Source organism: Mustela nivalis (assembly GCF_964662115.1).
Source record: "Mustela nivalis genome assembly, chromosome: 14".
Lineage (NCBI taxonomy): Eukaryota > Metazoa > Chordata > Mammalia > Carnivora > Mustelidae > Mustela > Mustela nivalis.
In genome coordinates, this window is record NC_139033.1 from 36,218,106 (window position 1) to 36,235,452 (window position 17,347).

Here is a 17,347-nt window from a genome sequence, read left to right on the forward strand (position 1 = left end):
AGGTGGACAGTGTCAGGTCATAAGCTATGCTTAAAAAAAAAAAAAAAGGTTTCAATTTACCCTGAGGGTCACAGAAAAATCAACAAAGAATTTTTAAGCAGACAAACTGCATGGTTGTGTTTGCTCTTGAAGACAGGGGACCCGAAAGGGCAGGCACCTGATTTCCTGGCTTCACCTACACCGCTGAGCACCTCAATGTATAAAAAGGGACAGGTGGTTTTTGACAGCAGAGTCCACTTTTAACAACCCCTGAAGCAGTAAGGAAGACTCGTTTCACTTCCCATACGGCAACCTTCGAACAGGCTCCCTGGTCGTGGAGGTCCGCTCTGGGAGATGGGAACCGTGTCTCGGCTCTCGTGAAAGGACAGAGACCAGGATCGGATAAGACCTCCCAAGAAGCACTGTCATCACCAGGGACAAATGAATGGAAGGTTCTGGGTTTAAGACAAACACATCCTACGGAACTTTATGATAGTAACGAGAATTCTCAGCAGGCAACTTTACCTTTTTGACATGGACATTTATGATGAATTTAGTCTAAGGACACGGTGTGTGCCAAAAAAGAAGGGAACGCTACAAAGATCCGTGCCTGCTGAGCCCCACAAGACAACTCCCATCATGACCAAAGAGCCATTAAAGGCCTCCCGAAATTACCTCTCCTGGTCATGTACTTAAACCACGATATATACATACTATTTTTTGAAGTACTTCAATGCTAAAACCAAGGCCCAAACAGTCATATTTCGATTTGTGAGAAGGAGATGGACCTCACGCCCCAGAGGCCTCAGAATCTCTAACTTCTAGGGAAGGAGAGGTGGTAGGGGCTGTGATCGGAATTTAGTTTCTGGGCGGGACAGGAGGTACCAACATGATGAGATGCTAATTAACATCTAAAACTCTCCGAGGTGATTTAACTGCCCAGCGGAGGCCTAGCCCTTCTGTGAAGCAGCCAAGATTCTGAAAGTCAAAGAGGGAGTCCAGGAGAGCCCCACACGTACCTGTCCGAAGTTTTCTTCATCAATACAGAACATGAGGTCCAGTTCAGTAGGATCATTTTCCAAGATCCATTTCAAAGAGTTGTAGTATTCACTATCCTATAGAAAATGACACAGAACTTAAGTCTTCCTTCCCCAAAACTCATTTGACTTATTCATGCCATTAACTCCTTGTTATGTAATCCCATTCAGAATGCTCAAGGCTTACTAGTCACTAACAGGTGTCTTGCTCTGCTCCAAACCTTCGCTTCCCCGGTCATTTAAAATATAAACCAAACCCAACCAATGTTTTGGTGGTAACAGGGGACTGGACTCGAATGCTGTCCTCCATGAAGCATAGAGAAAGCAACTTGCTCTGGCCCAGCAGAAGGTACATTCCCAAGCTGACCATGGAGAGATCAACTTACTCCCCATCTTTTGAGGATGAAAATATCAGAGGAAAACAAAAAAGACAGAGAATGTTCTACTTAAATACCAATGGTTTTATACCACCTTCCTGCGCTTTTACTGGGCTCTGTAAGTCCTGTAAGCAAACAGGATGGCTGCTCTGATGTCACAGCCGGAACACAAGGCCCAAGGGCCTGGGATCGGGGACACACTGGCCAGGCTCCGGGAAGGCAGAAGGGAATGTGCGCACCAACCGTCAGGAGATGGTATACAATTTAGACGTGAAGAGAAATTTCTACGTTCCCAGCTATAAAAGTGTAAGTTAAAGGTGGAAGCTGAGAAGCCATCTCAGGCTGGTGCTCGGGCTCTGGGGAGCCACTCGCCCGCAGGAAGACCAGCTGAGTGGGTTCCGGTACCCCGCGAGCGTCACCCGCTCCCTTCACACGGAGCTGGTGAGAGGCGCCCCGACGGATGCCCGTGAGCGAGGAGAACACGGCTCCCACGCCCAACCATCTAACAGACACCATCACACCGCAGCAAGGTCAAGGGGATGCAGGTGCTTTCTTGTCAAGTAACAGGATATGAAAGCAGTGATGCAAAGGTCCTAAGGGGACAGAGAGCTTCCTGATGGCCCAGTGAGTGCGCTGGCACTTGGGCAAATACCCCTATGCTCGGCCAGAGCTGGATGGTGGGGGGATGCGTAAATTAAAAGAAAAACAGAAGCAGTAAGTACATTATGGGAAGAGCGTCATTTTTGTTTTTATAGAAAATCCTTCCGGCCCTACAATGGTCAGCCTAGACAAAATGGGTACGTCGACTACAACGTGAAAACTCAAATCCCGTCTCAGAAGGTCTCCCAGCATCCTCCTCTAACTGGGTTCATCCTGTCCCCGGCACCGTACCGGTCACTGTCGCATCGGGGCGAGGGTACATGCTCGTCCCTTTATCTATGTTTTGGCCTCTGCTCCTGCTCTGTGCTGAGATCAGAAAACGAAGGGGCGGGCAACGAAATCTCTCAACACTGGCAGGAGCAGGCCTCGATGGAAAGCAAGAGCTGCCGCGGGACCGCCAGTGGCCCCGTGGATTTAAACTGGTCCAACCAGTTCTGGGTAAGTGAGGGGGCTGAGACTGGAGTCTACACCCACCTCAAACACCACAATTCCAGGGAACGTGAACAACGATTTACTGACTAGAAAACTCAGGGAGCTCAATTAACTTCTTGAACAAGTCAACGTTCCCTGTTGTTCAAACTGAACGATGACACCCACAAAAATCACTGTGGCTACAACGTGGCCTCAGCTACCCCTCTGTAAGGCACAGGGGCCCATGATGCCCGGCCGTGCTCCGTATTTACTCACCACAGACTCCATGTCATTCAGCGTTATCTGCTTGCCCAACATCATTTTGTAAAATGGTCTAATGAAGAAACCTAGGACGGGTGGAAAGATAGGGTTGGTTTCAGAGCTTTGACAGTGCCGTGCATCAGAGCATGAAACAGAAGTGAGGCCGCCCTCGGGCTGAATGAGGGGCCAGGCATGGCCTAGGGGAAGGCGGGGCTCAGGAAGGACACTATAGCAGTGAGGGGTCAAAAGGCTTCTGGGAGGAGGAAAAAGAGCTTCTTCCGGGCCACGCAGGAGTCTGCAGCTCAAACAAGGCACATGAACAGGAGGGCAAAGAGCAGTGGAAGCAGAGGGGACCAGAAGGAGACTGGCCAAGGTGGGCCACTGCGGAAGCACAGCGCCTCCTGGGGAGGACAGGCCAGTGACGGGGCTGGAGAGTCAGGCCCCGCCTGCAGGGATCAGTCATCAGGGAAAAGCCAGGTGAAAATTCCGCCTGCACTTGGGGACCACTGTTTGGGCAGTAATGGGGAGAAAACCAGGAAGGCGGCACAGGGCCAACGAGGGAGACCACTCGAAAGCTGTGCAGCCTTCTAGGGCTGGGGATGAAGGCCTCTGGCGATGGACCCCACCACCACACAGGTGGCCAGCAGGGACCCCGACGTAAGCCGGCATCCCTGGACGCCACCTCCTCCCTCCCTCTCACCACGCCCCCCCATCTGATCTATCACAGAGCTCTGCTACATATTCCCAACACTGCTGGCTCAATTACCTTCGGGGTCTAGGGAGGTAAAAGGTGGTGAAAGGAGTAAACCAGCAGAAGGGAGGGGTGGGCGGACCTTCAGAGAACAGAGGCTGTGGCCACCGGCGCACTCACCATTCTGACCACTCTGGCTCTTAACTCCGCAATTCCCTAGGGCAATCTCCTCCACTCCCTGGTACGTTCCTGCCCGTCCCTGCTACTTCCTCCAGAGTCCCTGTCCTTAAGCCATACCAGCTTCTACCTGTGCAAGTCCTACCCCCCTCACCCCACCGAGGTCAAACACATCATGGTCAAACGCTCCTGACCCTCCAGCCAAGACACCCTCTCCTGGTGCTGTGATTCTCCTGCTCCCCCCAGCCAAGAGAACAGAAGTTCACTGAGGTCAGAATCCTATCTTCTACTTTCTAGATTTTTCCAGAGTAACTAAGAATGCCTTCTCACTTGGCAGAAGGTAAGTAAACGGACCTCTAAGGCTGAAATGAATCTGCATAGGCTGAAATAATCTATGCCATGACTCCAAAGTTGCAAAGTAAAATAGACTCACACACACACTACATATGTATGTATTTTATATGTACAAAAATACCAAGGGCAGTTTCCTTTTAACCGAGAAAAAAAAATGTTTACTTTCTCAACTGAAAATATGAAATGAGAAGATCAAAAACCAGCTAGCAAGAACCAGCAAAAACACATTAAAGAGGAAAAGTACAGAGGGGCCATCAATTATTGATTGGAATATCTAAGGTTCCATAAACACAATTAACATTAATTCCCCAGGAAACCTCATTTTCTATGGTAATCACAATTTTGACCCCAAATTTTACTTTTGGCCTATCTTCAACTGTCTCAAGCGCAAATTCTTCAAAAATAGGTATTTCTGAAGCTTTTATTTATTTATGAGAGAGTGAGCGAGCTGGTGGACTGGAGGGGTAGAGTGGAGACGAGCGAACTCCTTGCTGAGCGCAGAGCCCTTTGCGGGGCTTATCTCATGACCTGGGCTGAAATCAAGAGTTGGATGCTCAACCCGAGCCACCCAGGCTCTCCCTTCAAAGATATTTCTGACTCCACCGCCTCACCCATGATTTCTGCGAGGCCCTCTTATGGGTGCTGCTTCTGAAGTGTCAGAACCCAGCATAGGTCTCTCCTCTAACTAAGCCTATGCATCCAGCCAGGGAGGGAGTCTGACTTCTAACTGTGAGTGTGCCTTGAAATTCTTCCATGACTTATATGCTCTGAGTAATAATGAGATTCTTCCGTGCCGTCTGTTTTAGCAGTGATCCCAGGGTCGAGGTCTTCATTGGTTATAGCATGGCTTTGAAATTATTTATAATCTCTTTGCATTCAAAAGTAATGATTCAGGGACAAATGGAACAATAGCAGGATATTGGATGGATTAGATCATTTAAATTAACTTTTCAATTAGCTTTTCCATCTGTCACCAAATCTACCTCTTGCTTAAAAAAAAAAAAAGTTATTCTGGAAAACACAGAAAATGTGCAAATACAGAATGTTCTGTGCTTCACGCTGTAAGGTTAAAAAAAAATTTTTTTTTTTTTTTTTTTTTAAATGTGCAGACACTGTTTTCGGTGCTCAAATTAGGATGACACCAGGGAAAAGCACCTCTTTCACGGCAAACCATAAAACGAATTTATCCAACTCCAGAGAATTAGTGAAACTTCTGCTTAAAACTGCAATGTGAAGACACGACGCCTAGTAAGGAACCACAGACAGCCCCATCTTATTTCCGTTACGTCATGACATCTCAGTAACTTACCATCTAGAAGCTTCCCATGGAATACCGCCAGACCAGCAACTCTTCCAATAAAAGTGAAGTAGGACAAATGGTCTTCGTTACAGAGGCCAGAGTTGGGATTGATCTGAAGTGTGTAGTTGTCCCTTTGGGGAGGGAGAGAGAGGTAAAGCGCATCATACTTTTATTTTTGATTTTTTTAAAATTTTATTTATTTGACAGAGATCGCAAGCAGGCAGAGGCAGGCAGAGAGAGGGAAGGAAGCAGGCTCCCCACTGAGCAAAGAGCGTGATGTGGGGCTCGATCCCAGGACCCTGAGACCATGACCTGAGCCAAAGGTATAGGCTTAACCCACTGAGCAACCCAGGCACCCCACAATCATACTTTTAAATAAGAAACTCAACAGTCTGAATTCTCCTTTGCCACCCGTCCTTAGACATGCATGGCACACCTGTGAGCACTGTACCCAATGGGAATGCTAGAGAACACAACTTACTGTCTAGTTAGCCCCGCTGTGACCAACTGATGTCTAACAGAGCAGGCGCACATGCCCTATGTAAGTTACACCGCAAGAAACTGCTGATATCTGACTACTTTTACTCTACAAAAAATGTCAATTTCATACGGTTCAATCAAGTATCTTGGGAGGATGAGGAATACCATATATCAGAAGGGCCGTGTGTCGATTCCCAATGATGTGAGTACTACGGGTTTTCTCTGTGAGGATAAGGGTTGATTCCTTTGAGAGACATTTGGTTTGGAGATCAAAGTTTTTCCGATGGACCCAACCCTGGTCTGACCACTACTCTGCCCGGAAAGGCTCCAAGAACACTGGGAGCAGCACGCGGCTCTCTCAACAATGCCAACCTCAAAATGTTCACATGTAGCTACTCATCTGTCTTTGGTCTCAAGATCTGGAGGATCAGTGGTTTTCAAAAGGGGCTCCACAGAATCCCTGGGCGGCAGGGCAGGTGGTGTCTCTCTGGGAATGTGGGAGAGAGATAAGGGTCTCACCTCCCTACCCTGCCCTCCACTTCAATGGTTTTTATCAATTTCACACTGCAGGCTTTCTCATGGGACTTGGAAACAACAATAAACAAACAAAAAAAACCAAAATGGGAATTCCTGGCTAGAGCAACCGAGGAGGGCATGGAGACTGGCTTCCAAAAGAGCTCTCAGGGGAGCAGCACCAGGTAGATGATGCAGGAGAACCCAGGTCCCCTTACAGCACAGGCTGCCCTTCAGCAAGGTCAAGGACTGTTCTACTGGGGCCTCAAGCCTAAACCGAGCCCAAGTCTCTGGAGACTCCACAGCCTGGAAGGAGTGCCTAGCTGTGTAAGCCATGGGTGTTTGATTCCTGAGAAAGCAACTAAGTCTGTCTCAGCTTCGTGTTTGGCGAAGATGAAATCCTAATACGAGGGAGAATCTGTTTCTTCCTTTATAGGACCGAGATGGTACTCTAGATCCTGAAGAATGGGTCCTCAAAGTTCGTATCATTTGCCTTTGAGTAACAGAACTTCAGAAAGTGTCCTTGTTCCTGACGTGATGATGAGTTTCGGAATTCTGACACTGACAAATGCTCCCAATTTAGCACAGCATTACTAATGAACATTGCCTCTTGTTCCTCACCAGAAGTACCCAGCACATTTTCCATTTCGATTACATGAACCCGAATGACAAGGGAAAAATCATTCTTAGGTGTTCACAGAGTACATTACTTCACCATGTGGAGTGGAAACCCGTTCAAGACTTATGTGGGGTGGGAGGGGTTTCTGAAATCAGCAGTGTTAGTTCGTCCTGAATGACTGAGCCACTCATTCTCCCATTAAGTTTAAATTCATTATAAATAAAACCCTTTTTGGTGGGGAGGGAGCACATTCTGAGTGCCCTCGGCATACTTACGTGGCAGAGTACTCAAAAAGCCCATAGTAGGGGTTGAACATCTCTTTGGACAGTAGGAAGAACCACTCTCGGGCCACACCCCCATAGTCAAGACCTTTCTCCGATTCAAATTCGATCCACAATCTAGCTTTCAGAACATCTGGTCTTTTCACGGACATAATTCTCCGATAGGACTCTTCGAAGATGTTATTTCTGTGAAGTTTCATTTCAAACCTATTTGGAATATCAGCCTACACGAAAGAAGAAAACAAGCACGTAATCATATAGCAAATACGCATCCGACTTTTGAACAGAGAAAACAACGAAGAGTAGAAATGACAGCAGTCTTCAAATAAGCAGAGACGAAGGGCTCCAACAGAGAGTCCGTCCTTCAGGGATTTCCTCACACACAGCACGCCTCACTGTGTGTGGCCAAGATACACAGAGCGTGTCCCAGCAGCCATCCGACAGAGGCACAAGAAACGATACGGAGCAGAATTTGGACAGTCAACCTCTCCCCCTTCCATAAATAGCTGTGAGGTACCCATCCACCTCTGAAATATGGTCAACTCTCCATACTGCTTCTGCCGAAGAAAGGAATGGTAGTCCAGGTCATCATAACCCACAAAACCATCCCCATCCGGCCCAGGGGAGACCCTTTCTCAACTCTGGCCCGGCCTTCAGCTGGGCCGTGTGACCCATGCCTACAGGCTAATTCTGCTGCCACGAGAGGCGGGCCCTCAAGGATCACACCAGGTTGTGGAAAAGCAACACAAAGGTTACAGTTAAAGAACGTGACCATGAACAGGCCCTTAAGGGAAGCTGTGAATCACTGCTGCCTGGAAAAAGGAGGACCAGGGTTAGCCTTGCCCCGACAGCGGACGCCCTGGCGGGACGCCAGAGCGGGACATGCTCTTATGCAGAGTCATCCCCGGCCACTGGGGGACATGCAGGATACTCACGAAGTAACGCTGATGAATTTCCCGTGTGTGTTACAGAGCCACTGCAAAAGCGGCTCTCCGAGGGCTACCTGCATCAGCACGCTGGAGGGGAGAAGACCCAAAGTGGGGGCTCCCGACGCAGAGACTGTGCCCCATGCACCTGTGTGTCCCCAGTGCCTTGGCCATCATGGAGACCCAGAAAAGAGGCATCGACCAAGGCCATGGAGCAGGAGAGACCAAGATGACACCTGGGCAGACTGGGGCGAGGGGAGTTGTGCCTAACACTGCCTCTTCCCGAGGGGAGGAAGCCAAGAAACAATGGCCGGTGCAGAAACCACGAGCGCACACACTGAGGGGAAAACAGACGGAATCTGTACCAGGGAGGTGACGTCAAATAGGAAGACAGAAGACACAGTGCTGAAGACCCGGGGCGGGGGGTGGGGGTGGGGGTGGGAACAACAGGAAGGGATGGACCACAGGATGGTGTCAGCAGAAGTGTAATACTGTGATTTAAAACGTGGCCTGTAAACACCTCACAGGGCTTCCCACTGAGAATTTCAATCTGAAAATTATACTCGCTCCTAACATGCCAAATATTATAATTTAATATGGTAAACTGTATTTGTGCTGGGGCGCCTGGGTGGCTCAGTCGTTAAGTGTCTGCCTTCGGCTCAGGTCACAATCCCAGGGTCTGGGGATCAAGACCCACATCTGGCTTCCTGCTCAGCGGGGAGCCTGCTTCTCTCCCTCCCACTCCCCCTGCGTGCGTTCCCTCTCTTGCTGTCTCGCTCTGTCAAATAAAATTTAAAAAATTTTTTTTGTGTTATACATATAATTAAAACTATACTTTTGAATGGGGAGGGAAGGATAGGAACCTTTTTTTGAGTAGGGTCAGGTTTCAAGACGATCACTGTAGGCTTCTCTGCATATTCCCAGTAGGTCCCTAATTATTTTATACCCCATTAAAATCATTTTTACCTTGCGATGTATTATGTAAGACATAACTGTTCAGGTTGATTTGATATGTAATACTAAGTCAGTCTTCACTTACCAGGTCTCTTAAAAAGAAAATTCAGACTGAAGAGCCAGGTGGATCAAAGTACAATGGGAAAAGGAAGATAACTGTTTTTAGTGCACACACACGGTAACACACAAGTTGTTCTCACTGAAGTCACTTTGGTCACTTACAAAGGACTAAAACAGCATTTTTGGAGGACATGTTACTCACAGGTTTCTTTAATTTCTTCCTAAAGTAGTCATATTTCTGCTTAAATTCTCTGGAGTAAGGAACAGCCTGGAAGATAAATTTATAAATATAAATAATGTAAACAAATACACTTGAAATTTTATGTATACTGAGCCAACATTCACAGAATTTCACAAATCATAAACCTTATAGTTCTCACTCTCCATATTATCACTGAAATTTATATAATGTCTACACGGGAAAGTTCTAGAAATTATTGAGGCTAATCAGCACTGTATTGGGGGAGGCTTTCACCCCTGAAAACAACGGTACTGATATTTAAGAAATCATTTTTGGGGATTTGTCACATAAAGCAAAGCACTGTCCATGTGACTTTGGTCTAAATGGGAGTCAGGGTGTAACCTTTTTGTTGTTTTAAGTTTAGGAAAAAGTTACTGGTTATGATTTTTTAACACAAAACCCAAAATGACCTATGTGGTCATTTTGAAAAGACTAACCATGCTTTTAAAAACCATGGGGAGGAAATAAAATGACAAGGCCAGTGACTGGATACTCTTGTCCAGGGTTCTAAAACCAGGTAGACAGCATTCTGGAAACATCTTCGGTTTAGGAATCAGAAGTTTTGCCTCTTACTAGTTAGTAGTCTCGGGCAGGGATTTCTTTAAATGTGGAATAGCTTATCTAGGAAGCAGAGTGATGGTACCAAAGTTGGGGGATTCAGTAACTAAGTTAGCGATCATTACTCAAAAGTTGTAGAATCTCTCCTGGCGAAGTAATAACATTTTAATGTAGTCCCTTACATTCTTCACTTGCGATGTTGTAAAGTAGCTTACAGTATCTGAGAGCCAGAGCCCTGACTTCAGGCTCCTGAAAAGCCTTCGAATTTTTTTTATGAAGCAGAAAAGATTGGCTTTTGCACACACATGGACGTAACTGGGACAAGCTTCGTACTCAGAAAAACTCATTGCTTTTTCACAAATAGTATGAATTTGGGCAAGAACAGTTTTGCCGATATCATTTTGGGCTAAGTTAATAAAATAAACTTATCCTTAGCAAGTGTCTCCAGACTCCAAGCCTAACGCCACCTTACACTTTCAGAAAGAGGAAAAGTGAGGAACCAAAGCTTCCCTCCTTCATACTATTTTAAGACACAATCACACAAACAAGAAGCCAAAACAAAAATAACCACTCTTATAGAAAACAATAGTCATGTCAGTGTTTTGCTTTGTAGTTCAAGACCAATAAAGACAAAGTGTTCATGTGTCCTAAGGACAGTCTAAGGACAATTTAGAGTACCTGGGGTCTGTTCTGAAGTTTTTAAGCCATTCTTCATTTGATTTTCCATTGAGCTCTAGATCTGACCACATTATCATATTTATTTTGGGCCCTGTTTAGTCTGATGATACCACGTATGAAGGTCCTGATTCTGGAAAAGGCAGAAATTTTGCCAATATCTGGACAACCACCAACATAAGGGAAAGGACCCAATGTTCTGACATAAGCCAATGAAGACATTTTCATGTTTTTGGCTTTACTAACACTAGAGCCCATTACAAACTAAGACTTCCTGTATATTCACTATTTGGTGGTTCCTTTACTGAGTCACTCAACAGACATTTCTTGAGCACCTACTACGTGCTGGGCATCTGAGGTGCTTGGGAAGTAATGCTATCTCAACCAATGATTTCTTTCCCTGTTCCCTCGCCAGGCTTGCAAGCTACTATGTGCAACAGGCAGTAGGAAATACACGAAGAGTGGTGAATGTACTGAGGAAAAATGGAGAGAGAGTGCCCAGTAAGCTACTTGGTATAAGTGGTCAGGGAAGGCAGCTCTGTGGAAGGGACATCAGAGCAGAGTGACAGGAGGGACAAAAGCAGTGTGTGTAGTCTCGGGAAGGAAAGTGTTCAGCCGATGCTCTTAGTTACACTTAACAGTGACAGAGGGAAAGTAAAGCTGAACAAAGCCAGGCCCTTCCACTGCCTCAGGCCGGCTTTAGCGGACCTGACTTGTCAGGCAGAGCCCCATGCCAGCTCGCCATTGACAAACCCTCTTGACCACAGAATTTCTTCACAGTTAAGAAGAAATGGACCAGATACACTTCAAGGCTCTTCCATTTCCAAAATTCTGTGATCCCCAGCTCTTACTTTGTTTTGTGTGCTCCCTGAAAATGTTGAAGAAAGGCTTAAAATTCAAGTTCAAGAGTCTTAAATGACAGGGAAGGGGAGGGAATGTATTTTAAAATGTTGCCCCCAGCCTGAGCTCTCTCTTCTTCTGTCTGCCTTATAACTGGGAGGTGCTGATTACACGTGGGAGGAAATAAAATGCTGAGGTATTTCTGGTCTTTCTTTCTGGGGAATGAGGCATGAGAACTGAAAAATCATTATCTTCCTCCAATACTTTTCTCTCTAGAGAGAGTTCTTATGAATAAAAAGAAGATTAAGGAGGTTTTTATATTCTCAACAGATGTCAACAGCAGAGCAGGACGAAGACATCCGTATTGTGGAGCCTCTGAAGACAATGACAAGCGTAGGCTGGCCATGTCTTGTACTGGACAGGCCAGACCGTTTACTCCCGCTCTTGAAAACGTGGCATCTTATTTTCTTATGTGCAATCTAGCTTATAAAATAAAGCCTGCTTCAGAATTTAACGTGCCTGTTGATTTAAGCCCTTCACTCTTTATTAAATAGGTTTCCTATTCTGAGCAAAGGTGACATGCTGCCTTGTGGCAGAAGCTGGGCTTGAGTATTTTCTGTCCATCCTAGCCCAGCTGGTGCCAGAGCTCCTTCCGGAGGAGGGCTCGTGTCCAACACGGAGACTCAGGGGAGAGGTCAGCACACCTGTTGCTCGACTTCCACTTCTGGCATTTGCTGGAACTAAGGGCGACACAATTAATTTTCTGAGCTGCTGACAAACTGGGAAGAGCATTGTCTTCCCTATCTTCCGGAGGGGACCTGCTCTGAATGGTCAAAGCAGCTGATTATGAAGTTCTCAGCAAAGTACAAAGCGTGACACAAACATGAGAGCATTCATAAGAGCAGCAAGCACGGACAGCACTTAACACTCGCGCTGGTGATGCCTGGAACACGGAGAGCTTACTGACTTACAGTAATGTTGCGCTGGCTGCCACAGGAAGGCACCACGCCCCCCGAAACTGGTTTTTTTTTTTTTTAAACTTGGGGGAAAAGAGAAACTTGAGGTTCCAGATAAGCAGAAAGACTTAAAATTAAAGAAGTGGGCATTGGACCTAGACTTGGTGCTTGGGCTGGGATTTTAATCCTCACGGGGGGGAGGGCACAGAAGTTGGCCTATAGTCTGCACGACCTAGGGAGTAAGAATAGAGTTCCCTGCTTAAAACCTCCATCTGACATGGGGACAAGAAAACTACCCGCCAGCCCAGGAAAGTTGTAAGGAAGCTTACCTTCTGTCCAGGACCACAAACGAGAGAAAAACAAAAAGAAACAGACCTGTAATACAGTCATACTCTAAGCCTACACCAAAGTGGGTATGAAGTCCACAGTTCTAGTAACTGGGTCTGCATGATCCCAAGCTAAGAAGTTCATGGTAAACACAAGCCAGGTCTTATAAGTGCCTCATGGGGGGGGGGCGGGAACAAAAGGAAAAGAAAAAAAGAAAAAAAAAAGATGAGCGCACACACACAAATTATAAACTGAAACTGGTTAGAAACCGAACTAAACTGTACTAGCATGGAGGAGAGTCTACAGACACGACATATGGGAGATTTCAGAGATAACAGAATAATCTGAAAGAGAATATGAAATAAGCATTTTAAGAATGATCGGAGAGCTATGGATGAATTAAAAAAGAAAATAAAAAATGAAAGAGCATGACAGAGTAACAGTAACTGAAAAGACCAAGCAAATTTAAGAAGACCCAATAGAATGATGAGTAATTAAACACAGTTAATGAAGAATAGACCCAATGAACTGGTAAAGGGCAGGTTATAAAAAGCTTAATAAGAAAGAATCAGCTGAGAACTGAGCCCGCAATACAGCAATGAGATAGATGCTGGGGGTGGAGGGGGAGAGGGAGAGAAGGAGACAGAGAGAGAGAAAGGGAGAGAGATGGAAAACAGGAAAGCTAAGAGATTAGGAAGACAGAAGGTAAAGGTGAATCACATACCCAGGAGGAATACTGGTACAGATAACCAGGAAGAATGGCAAGGATAGAGTATGTGAGAAATAACTGCTGAGAATCTTCTAGAATGGAGGGAAGACAGGGTCCTCATACTGAAGAATTACAGTGAGTCCAAAGCAGAATCAATATAAAGAAATCCACACTTAGGTTCATGAGAGTAAAATGATACAGTGCCAAAGTTGCAGAGAAAATTCAAAATTGCCAGAGAAAAGAAAGATTTACCTACCAAAAAATGACAATCAACAACCTTCTCAATAGTCGTGGAGGTTGGAAAACAAGAAAGAAAATCTCCAAAGTTTTAGGAAAACAACTGTTGGCCAAGGCTTCTAGAGCTCAAGTGCCGTTTAACTGAGAGGTCAGATAAGCCCTCCCTTCAGACGAAGAGCTCCCACTCTCGGACAGTGCTGCCTGAGCGGCAAGGCCAACCGTGGGAGCAGGTGTTCACACACAGACCTCGCTGACCTTTAGCAGGCCTGTGCTGGGACACCCCTATTTGCACAGCTAAGAAGCTTCCAGATGATTCTGATGCTGCTGATCTGTAGACAACACTCTGAGAACCAGGAATCATATTCATTTGGAGGATAACCTGGTGTTTAAACAGCAGGTCTAAGAACCAATGTGGCCGCAGAAATCTGTCTACACACACCGGAAGGAAATAAGCACGTTGTCTGTTGTGGAAATGGGAAAATATCAATGGCTCTTTGGAAAGTTTTAAAATGTTGCCAAACAATGGAGAGTGAGTGGAAGAATGGCTGAGAGTTCCCTCAAGTCCTACCTTGCTCAGGAGGTGAGTACGGAGCTATTACTTTTGACATGAAGTACGTTGACTGAAAACTTTAATGTAAGCACCAGAAGCACAGAAATAGGAAATACAACTTCAAAGCAAGTATAGAAAACAAAAAGAAATAAAGGGTACTTCCTCAACCTGACAGAAGGTAAGGAAAGGGGAAAAATACGGGTAGCTGAGCGGGAGGAAAGTCATACCAGGGAAATATTAAAGAAGAGAAAGTGAATGTAATGGACTGATAAAGCCATGCTTGCCATCGGAGAGTCTGACACTACTGTCTTGGTTAGACAGAACGGCCAAGAAAAAAAAAAAAAAAAAAAAAGCAGTGATGGAAATGGATAATTTGAACACCATATGCTTAATTTAATGGACATGTAAAGAACTCTATACCCAACAAAGACAGAATACACATTCTTTTCAAACACAAAAGGAACATTTAGAAAAAATGGCCAAGCTGCCAAGGAAGTTTCAAATATCTGGTAATCAATATTCCATAGATAATATTCTCTGACCACAATGCAGTAAAATTGGAAAATTAGTAAGAAATGGATAGGCAAAAACCCTTCCATACTCTTAGAAACGAAAAGCACATTCTAAATAGCTTGTAAGTCAAGGAGAGAAAGAAATCATGGAAATTACCAAATATTCAGAACTGAATGACAACAAAAGCCAGCTGTCTGTATTAAGTTGATAATTACCTAAATATACATGTTCTTCCTGAAAGAAGCATCCCTATTACTAATGAAAGAATAAAACAAGGCTCTTTTGTTAGTTAAAAAAAAAAAAAAGTATCTTTCTTTGGGTCAAATTTACTTGGATATATGATGCTAAATAATTTTCAACACCAGTAAGAACTAACAGTGTTTGAGTAAAGGTAGATGACCAGTTAAGTGATAGAGATGTTTTCAAAGGCTTCAGAATTATGTCAGAAGTCCTCTGTCACTTGAAAACCGCACTGATTCCTGAATACCTTGTTTGTGAGGATGTAGAAGAGAAAACAGGACTCTAACACCTTATCGTGACTGTGAATGTATCAAAAGGAAGCCATGGTAGTAAGCCAGGTGTTGAAGTCACATAAAAAGCAGCTGTTTTAACTGAGGTATGACTGGGCACTTGGCGTTACACAGTAGCAAAGGAGCTGAACAAAGCCAATAAACAAATCCAACAATTTAAACTAAGGGGATATCAAATATCAAAGGTACGTTTGCATGGCATTACCTTTCACGTTTTCAAACGGACTTACCTTTGTTAACTGAGAACCTAATTTGAATGGAATCAGATTAAAGCCACAAAAGCAGTATTTTAAAAATACTTAATGGCGTCTTAGTTCAGCACTCAATATGCTTTCTTTCCTTTTGCGCCTCCTCCAGTTTTTAGCAGATTCCCAGGTCTGCAATACTTTGCTGAGGCCACATGTTTCCTGTAATTCCAAATTAGCTCCCCGCACTCCTATAAACACTGGCCAGAGATGCTGGTCCATTCCCTGCCGGTGACCGTCACCCACGTGGTGTTCGGTACCAAGTCCTTATGAACACAGCGTGTGGCAGGACTTTAAGAGGGCGCTCTACCTAGCTTCCTTCTGCGCCCGGCGTCTACGTGGGGGCTGCGAGGAACTGAGTGGGTCAGCAGAGACAGGAGTTCTTAACTCCGCCAGCTCCAGAGGTTGGCTACAACCTCACCCAAACTTTTCCAGACGTCCCACGCTGGAAGAGAGTCAGAATACAGCTTAAATTTGTTAGCACGCATTTACCACCCTTGGCCAAAAGAAAGGACAGAAGGCTACAGATACAGGGCTTGGCTTTGTATAAAAAGAGAGAACATTTTAATTGTTGGACCTTTAATCCACCTTTTTACAAATGTGAAAAGAAAACGTTTAGTTTTGTTACCATTAGCCAAGCACTTTCTTTTCCTTTCTAGTGAAAGCCCTTCGAAAAGGCAAATGCAGTTGGATCCCACCCAGGAATTCAAGTGAGGAGGAGATGAGGACCATTCTGAACTAGCCAACCGCCCCAGGCCCCGGCACTGGGGAAGCGGCCATACTCCAGAACTATGTGTCTAGATGCAACCCAAATATTACACCGAAGAGTGAAAACTTGAGAATACTGACCGGACCAGTAATCGCTGGATTCTGCAGTCTTGGGTCTTCCCACTGAGTAATTTTGCTATCTGAAAATTAATGTTTAAAAAAAAAAATCAGCATTTCCAATCTATTGTGTCAAAAATGTTATAAAAAATTGAATTATTTCTGGGTTTTTCAAAAGTTGTCCCCTAAAATGAGTAACTTAGCATTTCAGGGTTAGAAGAGCACCTAGTCTATACGGCAGCCCCTCCCCCAATACTGTTTAGTCCACAACACTCCATCAAAAATGCACGACGAAAGCCAAACCATCTATTCACACTGTTTTTGGCAAGAAAGCCTGCCAAAATTTCAATTATAAACCCCTGTTCTTTCAAGGGTTTATAACTTGATCTTGATCTCCCTTTAACTGAAAAAAGGCACAACAAATCTTAGTCCCTAAAAAGTTAACACACACAGAGACACACACACACGATTTTTCTCATTTCAAGTATTTTTTTCTTTGCTTACAGTGTTGGCAAACTGCTTTCAACTAAGAATCCTACACTGGACCAACGAATGATCCATTACTCATGGGCACACAAAAATCAGAGCAGCTGAGGAGTCCACAACCATGAGCATCAGATAGAGCCAATGAAGAGGACAGAAAAAGGTTTCCCTTTTGGTCATGTTGGCAAGAAGTGCGTTTCTTTCTTATAAATGAGTCAGTGTCAGCAAGACTGTTCAATGGCGCCTGTGCAATTAATTATTCCAGGGGTGCAGGTGACATGGTGCCCTGGGTGCCCCGAATCACGTGGGTTTTCGGACTATGCCACAGGATGGCGGTGTGTGTGGGAGGCAGGGATGGATTCGCGTGAAATATACAGGGAAGGAAGACTGGGGGACAATGGGTTCTCTCTGGGACTTCAGGGAATCTAAGCTGGTTAAAAAAAACAAAACAGGAAATTAAAAATATGGATTCTGCTCATTTCCTACATATCCTGTAAACAGACGGATAAGATTAAGCAAAAAATTTGGTTTTAGTGACCGTAGCAGAAATTTCTCCAAATCTGGTATTCTAATTATTT

General features: G+C 45.0%; 1 protein-coding gene across 8 annotated transcripts in view; it reads right to left on the reverse strand.

Moving 5' to 3' along the window:
• The window catches only part of NEDD4L (NEDD4 like E3 ubiquitin protein ligase), a 340,580-nt gene that overhangs the window by 20,318 nt on the left and 302,915 nt on the right, over positions 1-17,347 (reverse strand). For all 8 annotated transcript variants that reach the window (XM_082699466.1, XM_082699467.1, XM_082699471.1 and 5 more), the window contains 6 exons: positions 16,311-16,369; positions 9,283-9,348; positions 7,135-7,364; positions 5,257-5,378; positions 2,741-2,811; positions 999-1,094 (listed from right to left, as the gene is read on the reverse strand). In XM_082699466.1, the coding sequence (XP_082555592.1) occupies positions 999-1,094; positions 2,741-2,811; positions 5,257-5,378; positions 7,135-7,364; positions 9,283-9,348; positions 16,311-16,369 (644 nt within the window). The remainder of the gene's footprint in view (positions 1-998; positions 1,095-2,740; positions 2,812-5,256; positions 5,379-7,134; positions 7,365-9,282; positions 9,349-16,310; positions 16,370-17,347) is intronic.